This window comes from Ambystoma mexicanum, chromosome 3p (assembly GCF_040938575.1).
Source record: "Ambystoma mexicanum isolate Mex_15411 chromosome 3p, UKY_AmexF1_1, whole genome shotgun sequence".
NCBI lineage: Eukaryota > Metazoa > Chordata > Amphibia > Caudata > Ambystomatidae > Ambystoma > Ambystoma mexicanum.
Genome location: NC_090925.1, coordinates 356,043,331 through 356,060,323, shown reverse-complemented (window position 1 = coordinate 356,060,323; position 16,993 = coordinate 356,043,331). Strand labels below are relative to the sequence as shown.

The 16,993-nt window shown below is 45.2% G+C and overlaps 1 protein-coding gene across 1 annotated transcript in view; it reads left to right on the top strand.

The window, feature by feature from the left end:
* PDRG1 (p53 and DNA damage regulated 1) overlaps positions 1–16,993 on the top strand; it is a 117,242-nt gene that overhangs the window by 58,703 nt on the left and 41,546 nt on the right. The window contains exon 3 of the mRNA XM_069651007.1: positions 11,085–11,159. Coding sequence (XP_069507108.1) covers positions 11,085–11,159 — 75 coding nt within the window. The remainder of the gene's footprint in view (positions 1–11,084; positions 11,160–16,993) is intronic.

Sequence of the window (16,993 nt, the reverse complement as noted above, 5' to 3'; positions counted from 1 at the left end):
AGACCCCGTCATCGACGAAGATCCTTTCGACTCATAAATCTGCGTCATCGACGCCATTATCGAAGAGCCCATTGACACACAGATCGGTCGAATCGACGTCGTCTTCGACGCCGATAAAGGACAAACCTAGTGCTGTCACTACTTCACAGTCAGTAGTCCTACCGAGGGCTTCGACCATGACCTCGAGAATGTCGTCGTCGATAACCTCAACGACTCCGAGTAGGATTCCGATCCTCTCGAGTTCTTCAAGGTCTCTTCATACCTTTTCGACACCTTTTTCGGTTTCTTCGAAGCCTTTGACTTCCGCGTCAACAACTTCGATGTTTTCTCAACCGGTTACTACAAGCTTGGCCCCTTCTGCTCTAGAAATGGGTTTTAAGCCATTCCCAAGGTCAGATTATTTCAGAGCCTTGTCCTCTATTTATGGGGAAGGGAAGGATTCTGATCATGAAAGACCTTTTGGGTTGCAGAGGACTACAACACCTGTACCAGAGGAATTTATCTCTGAAGAAAATACGTTGAAGGACCTTCAAGAATCCTTGCATGATGCAAGTGGGTTAGATACTTCCCCAGAAGTAGAATTTGCCAAACCAGACCCAGGGGAACATGCTGAGACAACTTACAGAACTTTAATGGCCAGAATAATCGAATTCATGGGTTGGTCTACACCTTCACCTTCTTTTCAACAAGATGATCTTAGACATTTTAATTAAAGGCCCACAGGAAGATCCTGTGGTTCCATTTCATACTGCATTACAGAGGAAAATATCGGCCAACTGGGAAACTCCTGAGGTTATCCCGGCAGTTAAAAAAAACTATCTGCCAAATTTAGGGTATCTGCTTGAATATTTGTCCAAACATCCAACTCCAGAGAGTCTGGTTGTTCAAGCAGCAACTTCATCGAACAGTAGATCTCCATACCCTACTGTTCCACAAGACAGGGATGATAAGAGATTAGACGCTATGTCAAAAAGGGTCTTTTCTGCGTGTAGCATGGCGCTTGAATCCATTAATGCTACTTGTACGCTCGCAAGATTCAGCCATACACTTAGGGAGTGTGCTTCATCAGCGGCTGACTGCCTCCCGGAAGGAGAAGAAAGGGAAGCTTTTCTGAACATCATTAAAGATGGTAAAGACGCAATGTGCGAATCCCTTCAAACTGGCATTGATTCTGCTGACAGTATCAGCAGGGCCATGGCAGCAAGTACTACAATCCTCAGATTTGCATGGTTGTGAAAGTCTGGTTTTGCTCCAGATGTACAGGCCAGACTTTTGAATATGCCCTTTTACAGCTCTTCTTTATTTGGTAAGAAGGCTGATGACAGCCTAGAGAAGTTACAAACATCCAAGGCGGCAGCAAAATCCCTTGGAGCTGCAATTGTCAAACTTCAAACTCCCTATCGCCCCTCAGGAACCTCTTGGAGAGGTAGGTCCTTTCGTTTTTATTCCGCATTCGGAAAAGGCAGAGGACAGCCGGCTCAAAGAGGCCAAAAAAGATTCACGCGAGGTGGACGGGTTAAAAGTACAAAAGCCGCAGCAGGTGCCTCTTTACCCTCGGCATCTGCGTCAGCCGCCTTTAAACCACTCTGAAGACTCTCCTCACAACACACCACTAGGGGGCAGGTTAACTCAACATCTGACGGAATGGCAGGCTATTACGTCAGATGCTTGGGCATTGGAGACAGTTGCCCAAGGTTACTGCCTGCCTTTTCTACGCACCCCTCAGTCATCCAACGGGGAACAACTCTTTGAAGTTTCCAGATCTGCTCCTTTTGCAGGAGATTCTAGACCTGCTGGAGAAAGGTGCCATAGAACCGGTACCTGTAGTGGAGAGGAACAAGGGTTGGTTCTCCCCCCCCCCCCCCCCTACTTCCTGATACCGAATAAGGACAGAGGACTGAGACCTATCTTGGACTTACGAGAATTGGACAAGTTCAAGATGGTAACTCTCTCTCCGATACTTCAGGCCCTCCAGCTTCAGGACTGGCTGGTATCTCTGGACCTTCAGGATGCTTATTTCCATGTGCCAATCCATCTCAAACACAGGAAATACCTGAGGTTCGCAATTGGCAACTCTCATTATCAATTTCGAGTTCTGCCATTTGGGCTGACCTCCGCCCCGAGGGTCTTCACCAAGCTAATGTTGGTAGTAGCTGCAAGTCTAAGGAGGGAAGGGATTCATGTACCCCTACCTAGACGATTGGTTGATCAGAGCTGTATCTTCGCAATAAGCTCAGATTCAACTAGATTATGTCTGGCACTTCCTTCACAAACTGGGCTTCTCCCTCAATTTAAAGAAGTCACAGATGATACCATAACAGAGACTCCAGTTCATCGGAGCGATCCTGGTCACTTACCTGGGGAAAGCCTCGCCACCAGAGGTGAGGGCTCAAGATATTCTGCAGATGGTCACCGAGTTTCAAAATGCCCAACGTCTCCCAGCCTTCGACTTTTTGAGGTTGCTAGGCCTCATGGCATCCTGCATCTTCCTTGTGCCAGAGGCTCGCCTGAGAATGAGATCTCTCCAGTGGGCGCTAAGAACTCAGTGGTCGCAATTCTCAGGAAGAATGACAGATTTCCTTCAGGTTCCGGACAAAGTGGCTCGAGACCTTCAGTGGTGGGCATGTCGGGAGAACATTTTGAAAGGAACTGTTTTGGCAACCATGGCCGGAGATAACAATAGTCACGGATGCCTCACTCACGGGGTAGGGAGCCCATGCCAACGACTTGACCATCAACGGTCGTTGGTCTCCATCGGTGTCCAGACTACATATCAACCTGTTGGAGCTGGGAGCTATCAGACTAGCGCTGAAGGCTTTTCTGCCATCTGTACAAGGGGAAAAAATGTCCTAATAATGACGGACAATACAGTGTCCATGCACTACCTCAACAAAAGAGGAGGTGTAGGATCACTGCCACTGTGCAGAGAGGCGAGGCAACTCTGGTTTTGGGCAATTCAAGAAGGAATCTCTCTATCGGCAGTTCACTTAGCCGGAGAGAAGAACTTAACAGCGGACGCTCTGAGTAGGCAGAGCACAGTCTCTCACGAGTGGGAGATAGCTCAGGAAGTCTTTCAAGAGATCTTCGTCCTTTGGGGAACCCCTCAAGTGGATCTGTTCGCCACCAGTATCAACAGGAAGTGCGATCAGTTTTGTTCAAGGTAATTTCCCCCGGAAGGAGCTCTAGGGGACGTGTTTGTGGTAGACTGGGAGTTTCCACTTCTGTACGCGTTTCCTCCAGTACCTGTCATTCCTCAGATGATCAGGAGGTTGAGAAGATTCCGGAAGACTATGATCCTAATGGCTCCAGACTTGCCCAGGAGAACGTGGTACCTGGACCTTCTGGACATGTCCATCTGCCCTCCGATTCGTCTTCCACACAGGGATGATCTTCTCTCGCCGAAGGGAGGTCAGGTTCTCCATCCAGACATCAGAACCCTCAACCTTCACGCTTGGTATCTGAAAGGTTGAGATACAAGGATTGGGACCTCCCAGATGACGTCATGGAGGTGTTGCTTTCAGCCAGAAGGCCAGCAACAAAGACTTTATACCGCTGCTGTTGGAACAAATTTTGCAGCTGGTGTAGAGAAAAGAATATTGAACCCTTTTCATGTGGTACACCAATGGTGTTATCTTTTCTACTTTATTTGGCGAATTCAGGTCTTCAAGTTGGTACGATCAAGGGCTACCTCGCAGCGCTATCTATCTTCAAGCGCACTGCGGAGGAGCCATCATATTTCAAATTACCCCTAGTAATACAATTTCTGAAGGGGTTAACTAATGTCTATCCCCCCGAGACCGACATTTTTCTCTTTCATGTGCTTTACCTGATTTGGATTTTGTATTTCCACAGTTTTTGGAGTCTGACAAACTCCATAGGCATCTACTTTTTGTATGGTGACACGTAGCACCTTCAGTGCAGCATCACAGAGAAATCCTTTGGATTCCTCAGAAGGGTTAAATGTATTATCTTGTGTGAACTACAGTTCCCAAGAATAGTAAAGTGAAATGGAGTTTACTTACCTTTTCTCTTGGTTCAGCACACCCCATTTTATGTTGAGTGCAGGGGGGGTTACTTAGTAGCCCCTTTTCCTACATTCTCGTGTAACATTTATTTTGTCACCCTAACTACTTTAAATGGCTAGTGGCAGTGGTTTAATTTTTCCTACCATTGTGCTTTTCTACTGCAGGCTGAACCTTCAGCTGCAGTACAGCACACATGGGTGAAAAATTGCCTGTCTTCTTTTTTTGCTATTTTCTGTTTGTGAGGTCTTTTGGGGTTTTACTCTGTGCTTCGAAGCAGGTTTGAGCCCTTTGTTTATCTTGCCTTTGGCGGGCTTCAGCCATGGAGCCTGCCTCTGGCTCCAGTGTGCCTGGAAGGGCAGGATGTGAGGGAGGCTCCCGAAAAAATTCCCTTGTCCTTTGTCTCTAGGAATGCCTGCATGCAAACCAGTCCTGATTGGCTGGCTGGCTGGCTGTCCTTTAGGACAGCCACCCTGCTGTGTGATTGACAGCCTAGGCTGTGCATGAATGGGAGAAACCTGTTTAAAAGGCGAGGGTTTTGAGAATAGAGGCAGTCAACCACTGGGAGAAAGACCCAACGAAGAACCTGTCAACGAAGCTTGCTACATCCTCCTGGACCTTTGAATTTCCTAGTGAAGCCCTGCTGCTGTGCTGAAACTTCTTTCTCAATTCGACAGAGTAGCTCCGGAAGGGACGACTTCTCCCCTTGGGTTAGTGGGACCAACTAACGCAGAGACTAACTCGACTGGACCATCTTCCCCGACTGGCTGTACTTCTTCATTGCTGCAAGAACCGAGTGATAGGGGTTGAGTAATCCGTAGTCGAGTGAAACGTCTGAAATCCGGCTAGAAGCTCCAAGCGTCTCCTAAGGACCTCCTGAATCGGGATGACCAGAGCTCGAGTCCCCTCCCCAGAGTGCAGGACCAAAGGAGTGAAGGAAGCCCAACTACTATCCGAGATACGCGACAGGGCTGTTTGCTAGGCGCTGACACCGCGAAGTGCCGCTGAACCAAAAAGATCACGTAGCTGCTGATGACCTCCCAGGTACCACCCCAGGAGCCCTCCAGACATCCTCCCTCTTGTCCCCACGACTGAAGCTCAGGAACACTGGGTCTGCACAGCTGTAGCAAGACAGAATCCAGCTGGACCACTCTTCTTCAAACTAGAGGTACTGTTTACACTTGGGGTACGTGCCTTATTGTCCCTGAGCTGTGCTTTTCTCAGTTGAGATTGCAGTGGCTTACCTTTTTTAGAGTTGATTACAGTTCTCTTTTCACAGGCTTAACAGGGTGTGACCCTACACGTGACTTTTCTACAAACTCTCTAACTTTGTGCAAGACTGTTTCTGATCTAAGAAGTGTCTCAGCTCCATAGACTGTGTTCCAATTGACTTTGGCTGTCCTGGCCCACTGAAGACTCTTCTAGTCCATTGAATTTGATATTGTTTGTCCCTCATAGGTGGTAGCTTGTTGTGAACTGTTACTGCTGGGAAAGGCTTGTCTAGATTTCATTGGACGATTTAGTTGTCCTCAAATTTACTGAGAACCCTTTTCCTTCCTTAAACCTTTCCTTTCTGCAAATTCGGAATCTACGAACTATAACCAGTGTGATATATAAATGCCAATACTGTCCTTATAATTGAAGTCCCCTCATGTTGTAGGAATTGTGTAAGAAGCATATCCAAAGATTATCCACTAACTTGTTCTGATTCTGAAAAGTAATTTTTAAAGTATATTTACATTGTTACATGAATTGCCTTTTTAAAGAACGCTTATTTAAAAATTGATGTTAATTAAATAAACAGAAACCTTGAGTATAAGTGTTAGTTGGCTACTTGTATTTACTGATTTAATTTGTACAGCTCTACAGCTCACATTTACCCCTCTTTAGATAGGCCTGGCTGCTCAGCCACACCACCAACCTGTGTAGTACAGACCTATACCAAAAGGTGGGTTACCGAATACCAAGCATCAATTCGTACCTAACATTCCAAAAAGTTCTAGACCTTTCCATGACCATAAGCCGTAGTTCACTTTCACAGTACTGCCTCTCCCTCAGCAGGGACTAAATTGGTGCTTTAGAAGATCGGGATATGTTTTGGTGTGCGTGCCAACATGACCCGTTCCAATTTGTAGGCGCTTATCCAGTCCTGGTTTTTTTCATTGCATTCTGGGATTTGTAGTCTGAGATTTATAATGGGAGACGTGGGACTAAAATTCCCAGAATGCGCAGAAAAAACAAGACTGGATAAGCACCTACAGATTGAAATGGGTCAGGCTGGCAAGTATGCTAATAAAATCGGTGAAATCTATGGGAGCTGCTTTTCTTTTTGCTCTTCCGATGCCTGCATCCCACCTCTCGCTCCCTCTACCACCTCGGCATCCCTCCTTTCCCCTCCCCTTTCCACTGTTGTTCTGTTATGTCTGCATATACTCCTTAGCAATTAGCTGCCTTTTCTCTTCTTGTTACAGTCCAGCCTGGTGAAGACGCTTCCTCCTGGTCTAAGCGCGATCAACCCCCTCTCCAGACATCTATACATCTCTCTCTCTCTATATATATTACAGAAAAAGAGGAAAGGAAGAACTGCACTCTCTGCGGTCGGTTGAGGGACCAAGGTCAAAGAAAAAAAGTTAGCACAGCTCACAACATAGTGTAGGTCTGAAAATATTTAATGTTACCAAAAAAACATGAGTAAAAAGTACGGCTGGAGGCAGGACGCCCGTAAGCACGACCCGCACACAACGCGTATCGCACTCGACTGAGTGCTTGATCACGTGAAGAGACAAAGGACTGGCGCACCTAAGTAGTTTAGCAAATGCAGTCCCTTTACTCTTTCACTGGAGCTCAATGGGTGCCTGGAAAGATGGAATGTGCGGTGGCCATGATGGAATGAAAAAGCACAAAAAATATATAGGTACTGTGAGCCAAATGGCGCAGCAGTGATTAGTGCACTCTAAACACGCCATGGCGGAATGTCCATGACATGTTATCGGGGGCACGCATTCCATGCCAGGCAGGCCCACGGTAACACAGTACCACCAATATAATTTACAATGTTGATGAAAAATGTAATTCATAATACATACACACAGTTGGAATGAATAATATAGCCACCCACAATGAACAAAACCCATCTATTGAATTAAATGGGAGTATATAAAAAAAACCCGGCTTCCAGCCCCAGGTTGAAAGAAAGACATATGACAAATAAATAGATCATCACAGAGCACTGGTATAGCTTTCTGATACCAATAAAATGAAATAAAATACAGGTACGAGCAATTGTAGCAGTTGGATAATAAGCATGGATGCACAGCCAAAGTGACAATAGCAATATATGCAAAGATACAATTTGCGACATTCTGGCGAATGGAATAAAGTGCAAATGCAAACCGTTATAGCAGCATAATGAAGCGCAAGTGCGCAAGGACAAGGTTGCAATATACAAATATATAAAAGAGTAAGATACAACATTCTGGCCCCAATAAAAGATGGAATAAAGTGCAAGTGCATAGCAGCATAACAGTATGCAAATGTAGCGGGCCATAATGACGGAATCAATAATTGCAAAAATTGCCAGGTATCAGCATCATTAAACGAGTACATAGCAGCCTTGAAATGTGCAAACTTGCAAAGCCAGAAAGGCGGCATTAACATATATAAAATCACACAGTCCATGGCTAGCCAGAAAAGAGAAGATGTAAAAAATACCAGGGGTCAATGTTCTAACAATGGCTGGGAAGACACGGGATAACCAACATTGACAGGAAATGGCAATGATTATTAATACAAGTGTACAAATCAAAAGGGGGCAACTGTGTAGCAACATAAGAAAAAAAGGTGGAGCTGCAAAAGTTGGAAAAGCAAAAGGACAACAGAGAAATATAATAGTAAACAGAAACAATAAAGAGCTCGAGTCCCATACAATCGTGCTACAGCAGCTGAAAGATTAGACAGACATAAGTATAAAGCAAAAAGATAAAAACACCAATAGAGTAGGGTGTAAAGTAGTACAGACAGGCCAAGGATATAACATATGAAGAAAAATGCCAACGGAAAGAGCTATACCTAAAGAAAATCAAGATACATCTCATAAAGGAAGGACACAGCAGAATTTGAACAGATCGACAAAGCTTAAGTCCCCAAAAACGTATAAAGCTCCTCATCAAGATTATGTCCGTTGGGAGACTTGTTGTCTAAGTCCAGAAAAAATCATGTTTCTAATTGTCTTAACTTTAAAACACGGTTCCACCCCTAGGATGAATAGGAATGTGTGCCACCGCAAAAAACGTGAGCAAATTTAAGTCGTTCTCATGTTCCTGCCAGAAGTGTTTAGCCATGGGGTACGCGGGAGCTGAGTTTTTGATCACCCCGAGATGCTGGAGGATCCTTAGTTTGAGCTTACACGTAGTGCTCCCAACGTACCACTTCATGCAGGGACATGAGAGGACATAGACAACAAACGTAGTGTCATAATTGATGGAATAATTAATGGTTTGGTTACATTTAGTGACCGGATGTAAAAAAGATTTGCAAGGAGTGGCGTGGGCACATGCTTTACATTTGGTACATTTCGTAAAGCCAATGGGGGAGACCGCCAGCCAATTTGAAAGGGAAGGACTTTTATCAATAGGTGACAAAAAGCTGGAAACTAGCTTGTCTCTGAGCGATGGTACTCTTTTATACATAATGGTGGGACGTTTGGAAAGTAAGGGGCATAGATCTTTGTCCAAGATCAAGACACGCAATGTTGTTCAATGATCTTGCAAACATTGTTGGAAGCACTATCAAAAGAGACAATGAGTCTAGGTTCATCATCTATAGTGCCCTTGTGCGATTTAGTGCCCTACAGTAATTTATCCCTACAAAGTCTGCGGGCTTTGGTGTAGGGCATTTCAATGGTTCTTTTAGTATAGCCTTTTTGCAAAAAATCAGTGGCCGCTAGAGCACAGTAATAATCAAATGATGCCAAGTCAGTGCAATTCCTGCGGTAACGGATGAATTCACCGTAGGGAATGCTTTTTTTACATGACACAGGATGACAACTAGTGGCATGCAGAGGTAAACCAGTATTGGAAGGTTTTTTATGCAGAACTGTGTGAAAGCCAGATATATCTAAGGTTACCACCACGTCAAGGTAAATCACCTCGGTGGTACTGTGGCATTCTGTAAATCGTAAATTCGCCACATTAGTATTGATACTTCTCACAAACAGTTGCCAGTCAATTTCCAAATTACAAATACATCGTCGATGTAGCGCCACCAGGCAACAATTTGAGTAGGAAAACTGGAAACAAGTAAATCACGCAAGAATGTAGCCTCCCACCACCCCATCGTCAGATTGGCATACGATGGGGCAAAGGTACTGCCCATAGCAGTTCCCCTTACTTGCTGGTAGAAGGCACCATCGAACAAAAAAACATTATTCGTCAAGCAAAAGAACAGCATCTCCAAAATCATAGAGCTGTGGCCATGATAATTCAATGAACGTGTCTCCAAAAAATATCTACAGGCTCCCATTCCCACTTGATGATCAATGGATGTATAAAGAGATGCAACATCGAGGGTAGCAAGAAGAAGGCCCTCTTCCCAGGGGGTGTCAGTAATGTGTTGTAAAAAATCCTTAGTGTCCTGCAAATAAGAAGGCAAAACTGAAACAAAAGGAAACAAAGTCTCATCAATGAATTGTGCCAAGTGCTCCAGGAGGGAACCACATAACGTGCCAATAGGTCTCCCAGGTGGGTGAGTAAGAGATTTATGCGTCTCCCAACGGGGGGAACCTTGACAGTCCTGGTAGATGCTTTAGCCCCCGACGGATAGCTGCGAGGGACGCTGGACAAGTCCTGGTAGTGTTAGGGCGTGAGCAGCCCTTCCTGTGACCGGGAACCTCAGAGGAAGTAAGTATATATTATATATATATTAAACAAAACGGAGTACTGGGATCCAGTCCGGGGTGCAGCGGCACTCCGGCTGTGCTCGTGATGAAAAACTCAATATTTGTTACAAATCCACAAACAGTCAGTGTTTGCCTTGCAGCCAAAAGTGTCCTTTATTAATTGAACGTGCATGGACAAGGAAGGCAGCAGCAGTTTAGCACAAAAAAGGAACGACGCGTTTCACCCTACTCAGGCTTCGTCTGGTATGTGACAAGTAGAGAGGACTGCAATATTATAGACATTCATGTGTAAATCCATCTTCAGTGTTTAGCACTAAGGTGGGTTAGCTAGTGAAAAACAAGCAAACTGCCATATTGGAACATTGTGAATGTTACTTCTGTTCTTTATCAATGCCCATGTTTGAATAATGCTAAATGTTATAGCTTATCCCAGAACTAAATTATCCAAAGTGGGTTAGAACTGGATGATTTGTATGGGATTTTTAATTATGCATATATCATCCGTTCATATATCCAACATTTTGAAACTATACAAAATAATGGTTATTCAGCATTTTCTGTTGTGCTGATCGAGTTTCGTCTTCCCAGGTGGGTAAGTGGGATACTTGGTACTACACATGATATTACAGTAAAGTGCTATGTGCTTTCGAGGTACATATTGTAAAGCTACAAATGATTCATATATATTAAAGTGGTATGCGCTATGTAAACAAGGATGAACTGTTCAATATATATATATATATTGCACTTGTTGTTGGTGGATTATTGGCCTATCTAAAAAGATTATCTACAGGGATTCCTATACTGGAAGATGGAAACATGTTTGCGAAGTTTATCCCCACTTTAGGAAGTATACAGAACAGTTATCTTTTCTCCCGGATATTAAGGCTTTTCAAATTAACAAAGCGGTTGTAAGACATGAGAGTAAGCACATGGTTTCTGTGCGCTTTGTTACAGAAACCCTGTTTCCTCATATTAGATGGGGTGTGTGAATTCTGCACTCTGTGGAATCTATTTCAAGGAAATTGTAAATCGTGACCTGATATCAGAAGGCAGTGACTGTGGTTTTGGATTTCGGTCATTTGTAGTAGCCCACTTAAAAAAGTGGTTTATCGCCCAGGTTGTAAAATGTATTGCTTCTGACCGATTTCTTTAATTTATTTCAGATAAGGTGATGGTCTGCTTTGGGAACATGTTCATTAAGTTTCCACAATCCCAAACAACTGACATGATTAAAAAAGGTGAGATTTTATTAGCCGCAGTAAACACTACTATTTGTGTGCGCCAGCGATCTCACCAGCCACTAGGTGCATGTTAGGAGCTGCAAAGAAGTCTTTATATTTAATCAAATGTTTTCACCTGTCTGGCTGGATTTCTGACTCCTGTATTGTGACTATGTCCAGCAAGCAGCATTAAAAACACAAAACTCACCATATAAGAAAATCATGTTTTTACATAGTGACAACCAGCTACGTGCCATCAGTCTTCAATTTTTAAGCAACAGCGCGTTGCATGTTGTGCCTTGCATGCTTGTAAATATAGTGGAACATGGAGAGACATTCTCACGAGATACAAATGCTGAAAAAGTTGACTGCAGACAAATAAGGCCACTTGGCAAATGTGATATTGGAGTTTCATCATGATCTGTTTCTATAGGTTCCCACGCTTGAAATATCCTTCACTGCCAGGAAGGATGCCCTAGAACACTATTTAACGTCAACTCTGTTGCCATCGTTGGTTTTTATTCAGATATTTCCTGAGCAAGGACCTAGCTTTGGAAAGCAATGGAACACTTTACAATCATAGGGGGGACAAAAGTGGTCAGGGAAGCAGAGAAACAAGGGAGCGGGGAGCTAACTGGAGGGGTGAGTGTGGGCAGTTTGGTAGCAAGGGATCAACAAGCAATCGGGGGAAGAAACAGTGGGGAGCAGACCCCCCTAGTCTGGTAGGGTGGGGAGTCGAGGGTGGTTGGATCTAGGTGTTGGGGAGGAGCCACTAATTGAAGATGAGTGCCTTGAGCTCCTTCCAGGACTGTCGAAGGGATGGGGGTGAGTCTGATGTTGATGGGGAGGTAGTCCCAGAGTCTTGGGGCGTAGACCGAGAAGGCCTATCTTCTGGTTCTTTCACTCCTAAACAGGCAGAGTTTAAGTCTGCACATGTCCTTACTTCTGGTGGGACCTATTTTATTTATTTATTTAGCGCTAAAGCCCGCAGCCATCAGAGCGCATTCCAAAAAGACAGGACAGTGATTACAAAAATGGGACAAGAATAGACACACAGAAGATCATATCATGGGGAGCTGAGAGAGGTCGCTAATCCAGTTTATTTAAAGAGTAGGGTCTTTAACTTCTTTCTGAAGAGTATGTATTTGGTTTCTAATTTCAAGGATACGGGCAGTTCATTCCATTTATGGATGCTTCTGTTTGGAAAGGCCTTGCCCAGGCCGTTTTGCTTTTTAGCTGGGGTTGTCTGGAGAAGACCTTTGTTGGAGGATCTTACATTTCTAGATGGTTCATGCCACTTGAAGTGTTTTTTTAAGTACGCTGGGGCTTTGCCATACAAGCATCAGTGAACCATTGTGAGGGATTTAAAAGTAATTCTCTCCTCCATGGCCAGCCAGTGTAGATCTTTCCTATCGCCTGTGATGTGTTCCCTCCTTGGCCTACCCGTGATTGTCCTAACGGCAGTATTCTGAATGACCTGGCATTGATTCAGGCATTTCATATTAGCTCCCAGAAGCAAGGAATTGCCATAGTCCAGTCTTGACAGTATTGTTGCTCTGGCTATGGTAATGCTGTTTTTTCCTGGCATGTGTGGATTCAATCATTAGTTCCGTTTTGGTCCCATTCAAACACATCCAGTTGTCTTTCATCCAGCCCTCGACGATGTTGTATATAGTCGTAAGTTTTTCACTGTCTTGATTATAGTCTCCACTAAGCTTGAAGACCAATTGAGTATCGTCGTCAAAATTAGTGAAGAATATTCCCAGTTGAGTTAGCATGGTACATAGGCATTGCATATACAGGTTAAACAGTAGGGGGGAGAAACTAGCTCCCTGCGGGACTCCACAGTCCACCGGTTTGGTTCCGGAGGCCTTATTTGCCCAGACAATCCTGGATTGTCTGCCTTGTAGAAATGATGATATCCATTCTGTTGCCTCTAGTGAGCAGTTTGAGAGTTCTAGGGCCACTTGAAGCCTCTTGTGATCGAGCAGATCAAAGGCTGCCGAGAGGTCCAGTAATATCAGGAGACCTGATTTGCCCTTGTCCAATATACTTAGCATCTCGGTCTGCAGATCTAGTAAGGCTGATTCGGTGCTGTGGCCTGTCCTTAAGCCCGACTGTTGGGGGTGCAGCAGGTTGTTCTCGTCTACGTAGTTCTGGAGCTGTTCAGTGGCTGCTTTATCTAATATTTTCAACAGGAAATTGCAATTTGTAATAGGTCTTAGATTTGGCAATGGGGTAACCGTGACCGTTTTAATTATAGCAGGTATTGATTGATACCGGAAAGATGCGTTTACCATTTTTCTAAGGAAGGGAGCGAAAATGTCTGGGTTTTCTAATATTAGTTTAGGTGACTACATTTTCTGAGCACGTAGTGCTTCTGATGTTAGAGAGCGTTTTCTTCATCTCTTCGATTGTAATAGGTCTAAACTGGAATTTAGTAGTTTCAGTTTCGGCCTTGCTTTCGTTAAGTTTGTCTTGGGTCGGTGGGCTATGACTCTGGCAGTTAAGGATATTTTCTCTGGCCTTAATGATTTTGTTTTGGAAGGCCGTTTGAACCTTATCACAATCTAATTCCGTCGGCTGAAAGGGCGGGGTGAGTGCCTTAGGTTTATCAATGGATTTGAGGATTTGGAAGAGTTTTCCAGTGGAGTTGGAGGTGGTGTCAATAAGTTCATTGTAGTGATTGGTTATTTTAACCATTTCCTTTCTAGGTTCCGTTTTTCTTTTTTGAGTTCAATAGCTCCATTGTTGAACCATTTCTGGTGATTTATATTTGACCTGACCTGTTTATTTTTCAATGGGGCTTGGCGGTCGAGTAATTCTTTCATGCCTCGATTATATATTGATATATTTTCGCATGAATCATCCTCTTTGATTTCAGTCATGATTTTGTCCATTTCTTCTGCTAGCAATGTACTGGTGATTTTTTCCAGATTCCTGTCGAGTACTATTTTGGGTGAGTTGTCTATTTTCACCATTTTTTGTTTTAGAGTGAGGAGGATTTCGATTGTATAGTGGTCTGTCCATATACATGGGTAGGTTCCTAGCATCGTCACTGCTGCATTATTTTTGATTATCCAATCAAGCTGATTCCCAGTGGTAGCGGTGGGACCATTGTTGATTACAGTAAAGGTACAATTAACTAGGTCTTCCTCTAGGGCGATGGCCTGTGGGTCATTGTGATTGCCCCTCCATCTATTAATATCCCCCAGGAGTATAGTCTCCGTATTGGTGGATTTGAGATTATTAAGGATGGTGATTAGTTCATCATTGAATTCCGATAATAGGGACGGTAGTCTGTAGATGACTATTATGTTTGTGCAGTTATTGTGGGTAGGTGTCAATTTGAGGTGAATAACCTCACAGCCTCTGCACTGTATAGGGGCAGCAAAGAATTTGAGGGTTTGTTTAGCGATTATCGCCACTCCTCCTCCTTTACCATTTTCTCTGTTTTTTCTTTTTTCAATATAGATATTTTATTTATCAATTAAGGAGACAACAGTTAAACAATAGACAACAGCATTGGCAACAGCTCAGGAAGGCACAATTCATTGCAGAGATGAGGAAAATCATACGTTATCACATAGTTCATTCTATACGTTACTGGGCCGCGGAATCGGGAGGCAAACAGGCCGCCGCCTGACTCAGGGAAAAATACGTCGGCTTATAGTTCAGTCTAGCCAGCGGGTGGTCGGGGGCTTTTGCGTAAGAGCTGGATAGCGTTCTGCATAGTCCATAGAGGTGCCCAAGTGTTACGGAAGGGATTGAGATTACCCATACGGAGTGCTGTGACCCTTTCCGCTATGACTATGTCCCAGCACTTGGCCCACCACAATGGGATCGAGGGGCCCTCCGGGTGCTTCCAAAGACGAGCGAGGGCTATCTTGGCTGCTGTTAGAAGATGTGTGCACAGACGGGCTGTGTTCCCTGAGAGTGGCATCTCCCTGTTCCCTGTGTCCCACAGCAGGATGATTCCGGGGTCCCACGGGATATTGAGGCCCGTGATTGCACGGACGTGATTCAGCACCCCTTTCCAGTAGTGTGCTGCCTTTGGGCAGTCCCATAGAAGATGGAATAGTGATCCCTCTTGTAGGCAGCCTCTCCAGCAGTTCGGTGATGAGCTTATCCCCGATTTGAACAATTGAGCTGGCGTGATATTACCTGTAGCACACCTTATATCCACCTTCCCTGTTGGTCACGCATTGAGTGCTTTTGTGCAGCTTTGCCCAAATTCTGCCCCACGCTTCTGGCTATAGGGGGTGCCCTAGGTCCTTCTCCCAGCTCAGCATATATTTTTCTTTTGACTCTGGATTAGACTTTTCCAAATGTTTATAGAGAGCAGATATCTTGCCCCTGGGAGGAGGGGAAGTCAGTGTGAGTTCCAGGGACGTTAGGACCCTGGAGCCGCGATCTTTGACAATGCGCTGGGAAATCCAGTGTCGGATCTGTGAGTAGCGTAACCTTTCCTCCTCGCGGACATTGAATCTCGCCTTGCAGTCCACAAACAAAAGGGGGTGGCCCTCCTTCAAAAAGTCAGAGATCCTGCAGAGGCCGCCCTCCCTCCACTTGGCAAAGCTGCGGTCACAGAGACCGGGGGAGAAGCCTGGGTTGCCCCAGATTGGGGTCAATGGGCCTAGTGAGCTCTTGGTTCCCCATTTCCCGGCTGCGATCTTCCAGCTGGCCACCATGTTGCATGTTGCAGGTAGTGGGTTTATGATGGAGGAGGATTGCAGGGATTGGATATGCGGCAAGTTGTGCAGTGGGATCTTGCACCATGCCTCCTCCAGCTTCAGCCAGCATGGTCGGTCTTCGGTGCGGGTCCAGGCAAAGGCGTGCGCTAGTTGGGCCGCATGCCTGTATCAGGCAATGTCCGGGACTCCCAGTCCGCCCAGCTGGCGGCTCCGGGTCATTATTTTCCTTGCGATGCGAGGTCTCTTTCCCCCCCAGATAAATTTCATAATTTCCCGCTGAGGTCTTCCTCTGGGATACGGGTTGGGGGTGCGTGACAATGATACAGCACTCTGGGGAGCAGGTTCATTTTTACCGCTGCCGCTCGTCCCAGCCAGGAGATCTCCTGCTTGCTCCACTGTTTCAGGTCTGTGCGGAACGTTTCAAAAAGCTGCGCGAAATTGTGTTTGTAGATCAGAGCGCTGGATTTAGGTATCTGGACCCCCAGGTATTCCAGAGTGGCGTTGGCCCATGGGATGGGAAATTCGGGGCTCGGCATGCTTCTCTGTCGACTTGGTAAGTTGATTGGTAATGCTGAGGACTTATCATAGTTCACTTTGAATCCAGAGATTGCCCCGAATGACTCTAGTTCCTCGAGCAGAGGCTGCAGTGATTCGTCCGGGTCGGTGATGGTTAAAAGGACATGGTCCGCATAGAGCACCACTTTGTACTCTTCTCCGCCCACGGTAACCCCCTGATGTTTGGGTTTAGGCGGATTCTCTCCGCGAACGGCTCCATGGACAGGGCAAACACCAAGGGGGACAAGGGGCACCCCTGGCGAGTGCCTCTGGAAATGGGGATGGGTTCTGATTTCCTGCCATTGACTCTGAGTTGTGTGAAGGGGACGCATAATTTGCCATGATACAGGTTATAAAGTTGCATCCCATTCCCATGTTAAGCAAGGTGCTCCGGATATAGTCCCAGTTTACAAGGTCAAACGCCTTATGTGCGTCAAGGGAAACGACTAATAGGGGGGTCCCCTTTCTGTTTGCAGATTCAATGATCTTTAGTATTCGTCTGATATTATCGTGTGTCCCTCTACCCGGAATAAAGTCTGTTTGATCTTTGTTTATTAACTCGGGGAGGAACCTGCCCAGTCTGGTTGCCAATACTTTGGAATA